Source organism: Carettochelys insculpta, chromosome 4 (assembly GCF_033958435.1).
Source record: "Carettochelys insculpta isolate YL-2023 chromosome 4, ASM3395843v1, whole genome shotgun sequence".
NCBI lineage: Eukaryota > Metazoa > Chordata > Testudines > Carettochelyidae > Carettochelys > Carettochelys insculpta.
This window is the reverse complement of record NC_134140.1, coordinates 51,112,652-51,122,612: the sequence shown is the minus strand read 5'-3', so window position 1 is coordinate 51,122,612 and position 9,961 is coordinate 51,112,652. Positions and strand designations below refer to the sequence as shown.

Here is a 9,961-nt window from a genome sequence, read left to right as displayed (position 1 = left end):
TCAACCTTTTTAATGAGATGAATGAGCTGGACTCACAATAGTTGATCGTGCTGCACCCCCCGTTAGGAATTTCACCCCCCCAGAGAATTCTTGTCTCATACTTTTTACCTGAGAGGGTTAAAGGGAAATGAATCTGTTTTAATTTGATTAATTCTGTTTTAATTTGAAATAAAATGATAATAAAAATGCTAGTCAGTCTCTTTAGTTTTACACCCTAAAAACTTTTAAGTTGGATTTTGCCCCAAGCTACAAGTGTGCATCTCCCACAGACGGCAGCACTTAGATCTTTGAAATTGGATGCCCATTAAGATAATAGTTTACATTTCTAAAGCCCCTGATTTTTTTCTACCTGTAATAATTTTGTTTTCCCAAAATTTACTTCAGAATTTTCAAGCTTTTTAAAATGTGTCCTTAAACAGAGTGCATTTGATATTATTGCTTGGGGCAGTTGGGATAAAGCAATATAAAATAGGTGGAACTGAAAACCTGATAGGACTGGGTTCTTACCCAGTGTGCTATTATTAATTGAACTTCATACCTTTATTTAAAAGTTGTACAATCTCCTTGCAATCTTAAGAGTTTTATTATAAAAGTAAACTGCACAGTTGAAAAAAGAATTATACTTCTTGTTTTTGTTTTTTCAGGAAATCTGCCTTTTGACTAATACAAACTGACCTGCTTCCTTTATACATAAACCTGATGTGGAACTTCTAGCAAAGAGGTACTTGAAAAAAAATGTAGGGAAAAAGAAATAGTTTCTTCAACTGAATTTATTCTCTCCTAAAATACATAAATACATTTAACGTCTTTGAAGAAAAAAATGTCCATTTAAACAATCTCTGAACAATTAATGTTATAATATTTAATTCATTTGTAAATTGTTGTGCAAATTCTTTACAAGGACTGAATTCTGAATATATAATCAAGAGTATTAGAGTAGTAAAAAAATACATGATTATATGTTAAAAATAATGCAGATACGAGGTTCCAGTGGCCAGGTATTTTGATGAAGAAAAAAGGCACCTGATGTAAGCTGTTACAAAGTATTATTTTTTATGAAACATATAGTGTGGCTTGGTGCAGTGGTTTCTTTATATTTTCAATTAGAACTCCTCTGAGAGTCATATCTAACAATATAATACAGTGGTGCATTGACTGCTAATGTTACAGCAGAAAAGACATTTGATCAAATTTGTATTGGCAGCTGCATCACAATTTGGCATATAAGCTTCTAGGACTGAAGCTGAAGTTTTTAATGCTTTTAGTAGAGGGATTTTAAATAAAGAGCTCTCTCTCTATTGCTGGTTCTGGGTCTCATTTTATTTTAAAAATATTTACAAGGTATATACCATGAGGTAGTAAGTCTTAATTCACAGGGTGATTGCCTAATGCTAGCAGTCTCTTTACATGGCTTTCTAAGGCTGTTTAGGCCATGAATTTCTGATGTAATGATGACATCTATCGTGATGTGCCAGGTTGTGAGGTTTGTTGCTTAATCCGTCTCTAGGGAACTTTGAGTAACAGCCTTTATTTGTCTCTGTTGATGATGGGGGAGTAGTGGAACTCATTGACCATTTTGAAACATTATAGATTATCTGTGGGAAGCTTTGTGGCTTTAGACTCTAGCCTAAAAATGGTTTTGGATGTTGCTGTGGTTACCAGTATGGCCTGGAAAAGCACAGAGAGAAAAGATAGACTGCAATGTACTGTTTTACTCTTATGGAAGCAAATAATGGTTCTGAATGTGTATAAAAAGGTTAGATTCTTTCCCCTGATGTCTTTGTCAGTACTCATCATATAAAAGTCAATACGTGATATTTGCCCAGACAAAGCAAGTTGATATTCTCTTGCACCTAATAATAATAGAGCTATGCAAGTGCAATGCATTGCAATTTGAAAATATTAGAAGAATATTCTGAAAGTTTCAGTTTTCAGAGATCATATTGCTTTAATGTGGTTAGTTTTATTTAAACAAACAAATTCAAGAGAAGCCATAGGAATCTGACTACCTGCAACAATTGTGAGAATAGTTAATATAATAGTACGATATTGCGATACAGCAAAAATACACCATAAATAAAATCATGGTATGTATGTGGTTTTCTCTATTTGAATATCATATTCATTGTATTATTTATAAAAAGGAAAAGGAAAAAGAGAGCAGAAAGAATGATAACTGAGTGCTGATGAAGCATGCAAACAATAGGTGCTGTTATGTTAATGTACTTCCCCAAACAGTATTATTACATACTCATCAGTGAAGATTTCCAGTGAGATTTAGCAGCAATTAACAGGCACAAGGATTGAGTTTCCTATGTGAGAAGAAAAAATTGTCCATACTATTGCATCTGGAAGGCTTCTTCTTTTCCCCATTGCCAATATCGTGCATTTGTTTATGCCAATATCATACTAGCTGTTGGCAGGGGAAACGTTGTTATATTCTGTTCTCATAGGCCGTGTCTACACGTGCCCCAAACTTCGAAATGGCCACTCAAATGGCCATTTTGAAGTTTACTAATGAAACGCTGAAATGCATATTCAGCACTTCATTAGCATGCGGGCGGCAGCGGCGCTTCGAAATTGAGGTGGCTTGCCGCCGGGGGTCTCGTCCAGACGGGGCTCCTTTTCGAAAGGACCCCGCCTACTTCGAAGTTCCCTTATTCCCATCATGCAGTCTATCCCATCATGGGAATAAGGGGATTTCGAAGTAGGCGGGGTCCTTTCGAAAAGGAGCCCCGTCTGGACGAGACCCCCGGCGGCAAGGCTCGTCAATTTCGAAGCGCCGCTGCCGCCCGCATGCTAATGAAGCACTGAATATGCATTTCAGCGCTTCATTAGTAAACTTCGAAATGGCCATTTGAGTGGCCATTTCGAAGTTTGGGGCACGTGTAGACGTAGCCATAGAAACATTGTTTTGTAAATGAATGCTTACTGATGTTCCCATGAGGTTCAATATTGTATTTAGCATTGTTAGTGAATCCTCCTTAATTTTCTCATGAAATTCAGCATTGTTTTGTTACTGAAATCCTGTTCATGTTCTATACGACTGAATAACTCCACCTCCCTGTAACTTATACGCTGTCAATAATCTATTAGTACTTTACCTCCTGCTCAATAGGAAATTACCAGAGCAGAATGTCATATGAGCAGTAGGAATTCAGTCTGAGCTGGAGGAATGGATAAAGGGAGCATGAGAAAACTCTCCCCTGGTTTGTTGCCGGGGGGGTGAACAAAGGAGGAGAGAGGTATAAGTACAGCTCGCTTCTTGTTGTGAGGTGCACAGGCTTTGAGGAGAGATCACCCTGCGCCTTACTTGGCATGCCAAATAAAGATTCTTCTTCCACTCTCAGTGTATTATTGGGCCAGCATTGCATACCAGGCACGAACTGCCACTGTGCCACCTTAAGAAGGAGGCAACAGTTTTGGCGTCCCTGGGTGGGCACTCTAAATTAAAGCCTTGCCCGGCTTGCCTCTTGGCGGGGATGGCGGGAGACGGTGTCGGACTTCCAGTGCGCACACTGGTAACTTTACCGGGGGAACTCAGCGTCCGGATTCCGCAGCCCCTGCTGGGGATGACACAACGGTGCAACGCAGCAACGTGGAAGAACGAGAAAACAGAGGGTGGAGTGGCGAGAGCCGGACCTCTGAAACTGAAGTTAGAGGGTGGAGCGGCGAGAGCCAGACCTCTGGACAGGTAAGATCCAGTCCCTTTTTGTGAAAGGGACTTCCAGGACGCCGGACAGATATTAAGGTCTGGGGCAAAGGTTATGGGTCAGGGTCAAAGTACCCATAGGGATGGTCAGGGTCAGAATACCCCTAAGGACAACACCCATTTGGCTTGTGTTCTGAAACACTGGAAAATTATAGGGGGGGACCCTATGACCAAATCTAGATTAAGGAGACTGTGCACAGCAGAGTGGCCACAGTATAACCTAGAAGGGCAGGAGCGGTGGCCACCAGAGGGATCCCTAAATTATAACACCATATTGCAGCTGCTTTTGTTTTTACAATGTACCGGTAAATGGGAAGAACATATGTGTGGCCAATGTTTTGAATATCTTAGAAATAGCCAAGACCTGCAGGAAATGTGTGGATTACCGTGTACAGTGCAACCAGCTGTAAATAAGCCTGATGTAAGATTATCATGTGCAGTACAATCAGTTGTAAATAAGCCTAATGTAAACTGGCACCAGGACCCCCCATCGGCTTCTGCACCCACACCCCCTCCATATAGGGAAAGGGTTTCCCATGATTTGGGGATAGCCCCCTCAGTTGGACTGTATCCATTAGTGACTGAAACAGTGGTTGCAAAACTCATAGCCCTCACTTGAGCCCTGGAAATGGCTAAGGGTCTGCGAGTTACAATTTGAACAGACTCTAAGTACGTATTTGGGGTAGCACACGCCCATGCTGGAATTTGGAGAGAAAGGGGAATGCTTACAGCTCAAGGGGAGCCCGTCAAATATGGACAACAAATCCAGGCTTTCCTCCAGGCTATACAGGAACCAAAGGAGGTAGCTATTGTCCATTGTCAAGCTCACCAAAGTGGGGATGGGGATGTAACTAGAGGTAATGCTCGGGCGGCCCGAGAGACCAAACGAGTAGCGAACACAGAGGGTATTGCTCTTTTGCCTCTGATCCCCACCCTCCCAGATCCCCATGAAAAGCCAGAATACTCCGCCCAAGAACAGCAGTTGGCTGAGCAGTTACAGCTGAACCTGCAAGAAGGCATCAAGAAATGCATGCAGGTCAGGAAGCCCTGGTCCGATTATTAGAAAAGTACTTTATAGGAAATGAAATGAGAAATGAAGCCAGACGGGTGGTTAAAGACTGTATGGTATGTCAAAAAAATAACCCCCCAGCAAGAAGACCCAAGCAGGAAGACCCTCCCCACTATCGTCAGCCCCGGGACCGGGACTTGTGTGGCCGCTAAAATCTTAAAGGAGATAGTCCCCCAAACCCCCAGAGTGGATTGAATCAGATCAAGGAACCCATTTCGCAGCTCGATGTGTGGAGAAAGTAGCAGATGGACTCAAGATCCCATGGAAATACCACACTCCATATAGACCGCAGGCCAGCGGAGTGGTGGAAAGAGGGAATCAGACTTTGAAAAGACATTTGTCAAAATTCTGCCAGGAAGCTCAGCTTAAGTGGCCAGAGGCCCTCCCCTTAGCCCTCTTGAGGACCCAAATATTGCCCAAAGGGAGATTGGGATTAAGCCTGTAGGAGTCCTGGCAGGTCTGGGAAGTCCGGGTAGTCCCCCTGGGGCATCTGGATCCGTGGTTGTTTGGGGCCGCTGGGGGCTAGCTCCTCCAGCCTGGCCGGGTGGCGACAGACCCTCTGCCCTTGGCGCCGGGGAGCTCGAGCGGGAGCCTCCTCCCTGCCCGGAGGCCCAGGCTTTAATGGGTCCCGAGCCCTGCCCTTGGCCCTTCTAGCCCTGAGCCCCGCCCTCTGAGGGGCGGGCCACTGGTGTTCTGGCTCCGGGCCCGCCCACCAGGGCCTCTGCGCAGCCTCCTCTGCCTCTGAGTCAGCAGGAGGCCATACTGACTCACTACACTCCCCCCCGTCAAGTCTGTCTCCCGTGCCATGGGGGCAGACTCCTCCATCTCCCCCAGGCGGGAAAGGAAGTCAGCATTTGTATGGTCCTTACCTGCCTGATGACGTACATCGAAGGCATACGGTTGTAACGCCAAATACCAGCGCATAATTCGGGCGTTGGTATCCTTCATTCGGGACAGCCACTGTAAAGGAGCATGGTCCGTAACTAGGGTGAAGGGGGCGCCCAACAGGTAATATCTAAGGGCGTCGCAGGCCCACTTCACAGCCAGGGCCTCCTTTTCTATTACAGTGTAGCGTTGTTCCCTCGGGAAAAGCTTCCGGCTTATATAGACCACCGGATGATCTTCTCCGTCAATCTCCTGGGATAGGACAGCCCCCAGGCCTACCCCCGAGGCATCACTTTGCAGGATGAATGGACGGGTAAAGTCGGAGCTGTAGAGGACAGGTTCTTGCATTAGGCACTGTTTCAGTGTTCGGAATGCCTTGTCTGTAGCTGCGGTCCATACCACCCTTTGCGGCTGGGCTTTTGTCAAAAGCTGCATCAGGGGGGCGGCAGTTGAAGCAAACTGCGGGATGAAGCGTCGATAGTACCCTGCCAGTCCCAAGAACCGTCATACCTGCCGTTTGGCTCTGGGGGGAGGGCAGGTCGGTAGGGCCTGCACCTTGTCCATGAGGGGCTTTACCTGGCCCCCTCCTATAGTGTACCCGAGATAAGTCGTCTCCTTCCATCCAATGCGGCACTTCTTCGGGTTCATCGTCAGGCCTGCTGCCCTCAGGGACCTAAGGACCGCTGCCACCCGGTCCAGGTGTTCCTCCCAGTGGTGACTATATACAACGATGTCGTCGAGGTAGGCCGCGGCGTAGTCCCGGTGGGGCTGAAGGAGATGGTCCATAAGCCGCTGGAAGGTTGCCGGGGCGCCGTGGAGACCAAAGGGCATACGGGTGAACTGGTACAGGCCTGATGGAGTTGCAAAGGCCGTCTTCTCCCGTGAAGAAGGTGCCAAGGGGATCTGCCAGTGCCCCTTACTGAGGTCAAGGGTACTGAAATAGCAGGCCGCCCCCAGACGTCCCAACAATTCGTCGACCTGGGGCATTGGATACGCATCGAATTTGGAGATCGCGTTCACCCGTCTAAAGTCGATGCAAAATCTCCGAGTGCCGTCGGGCTTAGGGACGAGTACCACGGGGCTGCGCCACTCACTTTGGGACGGTTCTATCACTCCCAGGGCCAGCATCGCCCGTACCTCCTCTTCCACTACTTCCCGCATCCGGAAGGGTAGTGGGCGCGTGGCGTCGCGAACCACCTTCCCAGGTTCCGTACAGATGACATGGCAGACCAGGGAGGTGTGTCCAGGGAGGGCGGTGAAGTTATTCTGGAACGCTTGGAGGAGGCACTGGGCCTGCTTCCGTTGCTCTTCTGTCAGCGTTGCCCCGAGGGCCGGTTGTGCCAGTTCCTCCCCATGAGGCACCTGGGGTCCCAGTTCGGGGTCCGGGGGGCAGGGGTTTATCATGAAGCCTTCCCGGTCCCGCCACGGTTTTAGGAGGTTGATGTGATATCACTGCGTCTTCTTACGGCGGTTGGGTTGGTAAACTTCATAGGTGACAGGCCCCACGGCTCGAATAATCTCGTAAGGTCCCTGCCACCTAGCCAGCAACTTAGATTCGCTGGAGGGTAGCAGGACCAGGACCCGATCACCTGGCTCGAAACTGTGGCTCCGCGCCTCCTGGTTGTAGGTTCGGGCTTGGGACGCCTGTGCAGTTCTCAGGTTTTCCTCTGTGAGGGCCCCTACCTGTTCCAGGCGCTTCTGGAGCTGGAAGACGTACTGCACTAGTCCCTTTGAGGGGGACGCGGTTTGCTCCCAGACCTCCTGCATAAGGTCGAGTACTCCCCGGGGGCAGTGTCCATATAGTAACTCGAACAGAGAGAAACGCGTGGAGGACTGGGGAACCTCCCGGATGGCCAAAAGCAAGGGAGGCAACAGCTGATCCCACCAGCGCAGGTCCTCTGGTGGGAATTTGCGCATCATCTCTTTCAGCGTGCGGTTAAAGCGCTCTACCAGGCCATCCGTCTGGGGGTGGTACACAGAGGTGTGTAGTTGTTTAATCCCCAGGAGTGCACAGACCTGCTTCATCAGGCGGGATGTAAAATTGGTTCCCTGATCGGTGAGAAGTTCCCGTGGCAGCCCTACTCGGGCAAAGATCTTCATTAGCTCTCCCGTGATGGTGTGGGCCATGATATTGCGCAGTGGGATGGCCTCCGGAAAGCGGGTGGCATAGTCCACGAGGACCAACACAAACTTGCACCCGGCCACGCTCTTAGGGAGCGGGCCCACCAGATCCATGGCCACCCGCTCGAACGGGGTCCCCACCACTGGCATCGGGATTAACGGGGCCTTAGGGACCTGCGGGGGAGCAGCAAGCTGGCACGCGGGGCGGGAACTACAATAGTTTTTGACCTCCTGATGGACCCCTGGCCAAAAGAACCGGGAAAGTATCCAGGCTAGTGTCTAGGCTAGGCTATTTCGATGAATAACGTCTACACGTCCTCCAGGGCTGGCAACGTCGATGTTCAACATCGACGTTGCGCAGCACCACATCGAAATAGGCGCTGCGAGGGAACGTCTACACGCCACAGTAGCACACATCGAAATAAGGGTGCCAGGCACAGCTGCAGACAGGGTCACAGGGCGGACTCAACAGCCAGCCGCTCCCTTAAAGGGCCCCTCCCAGACACACTTGCACTAAACAGCACAAGATACACAGAGCCGACAACGAGTTGCAGACCCTGTGCATGCAGCATGCATCCCCCGCTGCAGCAGCAGCAGCCAGAAGCCCTGGGCTAAGGGCTGCTGCACACGGTGACCATAGAGCCCCGCAGGGGCTGGAGAGACAGCGTCTCTCAACCCCCCAGCTGATGGCTGCCATGGAGGACCCCACAATTTCAACGTTGCGGGACGCGGATCGTCTACACGGTCCCTACTTCGACGTTCAACGTCGAAGTAGGGCGCTATTCCGATCTCCTCATGAGGTTAGGGACTTCGACGTCTCGCCGCCTAATGTCGAAGTTAACTTCGAAATAGCGCCCGACGCGTGTAGCCGTGACGGGCACTATTTCGAAGTTAGTGCCGCTACTTCGAAGTAGCGTGCACGTGTAGACACAGCTTTGGTGTGTTATTGGGCCAGTGTTGCATACCGGGCACGAACTGCCACTGTGCCACCTTAAGAAGGAGGCAACACTAGCACTTTGCATTTTATTCATTAATGAAATTAGTATTTTATCCACTGTTGTTGTTTTGGTTCACTTAGAAGCAGCACAGTGTTTTTTTCCCACTGCCATTAGTTTCATTCTCTTTTTACAAATGTGCTTCAGTTGGACAGTTCTGTTTTTGAAAATTAATATTTTGTTTTTCTGGAAAACAGTTGTCATCAGCCTCCTGAAATGAAAGAGTAGATGTTATCAGGTAACTTCTTGCCCTTGTCCAGAGTGAGATCAGGCAAGTCCTGTGTCTCTGGAGTATGATCAGCAGGATGTTCAAAAAGTGTCAGTGTCTTCTTATGACTAACAGATATTTTGGAGCATAAACTTTCGTGGGCAAAGACCCGTTTTGTCAGATGCATTAGGGGCGGGGGGAGGGGCAGGGGTTTCAGATGCAACGGTTCTTTGCCCATGAAAGCTTATGCTCCAAAATGTCTGTTAGTATGAGGTGCCACAGGACTTCTTGTTGTTTTTTGAAGATACAGACTAACTCATCTACCTCTCTGATGTTTCTTTTGTTATGGTCTATTAAAATATGTTTCATTGTACCACTACACAAGGATAAACATGCAAATTATGACCTCTGACTTCCTCACAAACTGCATACTTTATCTATGTACATATGTTAGCAGTGAATATATCACTGAAGTTGTAATTATAAAAAGTTTTTTTGTTACTCTGTGATGGAGATTAGTATTATTCCTGTTGGAATTCTGCAACAGTATTTTGGCTTCAAATGCAAAACATATAATTCATCTGTTGGAGGCAAAAGGGATCTAGTTATGAAATTGCCTGTCTGTCACTGTCAGTTAGTGCTCACATAGTTTATTCAAGGAATGGGTAAGAAATGTCCTACAACTTGGTATTTCCTTGCTTTTATTTATTTATTTTTGTGGGTGTGTCATACTCACTTATGCCAAATTACTTCCATGCCTTAGCCCCCAACCTGTCCAGGATGTGGATTGCTCCTGGTTCAAAAAGAAGTATTCCCCTCCCAGGAGCAGTTATGCATTACTTGATTAGTTGAGGCATTTCTCAGCCACTTGAGACTGCTCCTTTCATAGGAACAAAAATGTCTGCCTCGTCTGGTAATTGTAAATAGCAAGTGTGGTATTGGGAATGAACGCAAATGATCTTTCCTCCCAT

General features: G+C 47.6%; 1 protein-coding gene across 1 annotated transcript in view; it reads left to right on the top strand.

Moving 5' to 3' along the window:
* The first annotated feature begins 5,844 nt into the window (after window positions 1–5,844).
* NMU (neuromedin U) overlaps window positions 5,845–9,961 on the top strand; it is a 147,658-nt gene continuing 143,541 nt past the window's right edge. The window contains exon 1 of the mRNA XM_074991817.1: window positions 5,845–5,979. Within this exon, the coding sequence (XP_074847918.1) occupies window positions 5,968–5,979 (12 nt within the window). The 5' untranslated portion in view covers window positions 5,845–5,967. The remainder of the gene's footprint in view (window positions 5,980–9,961) is intronic.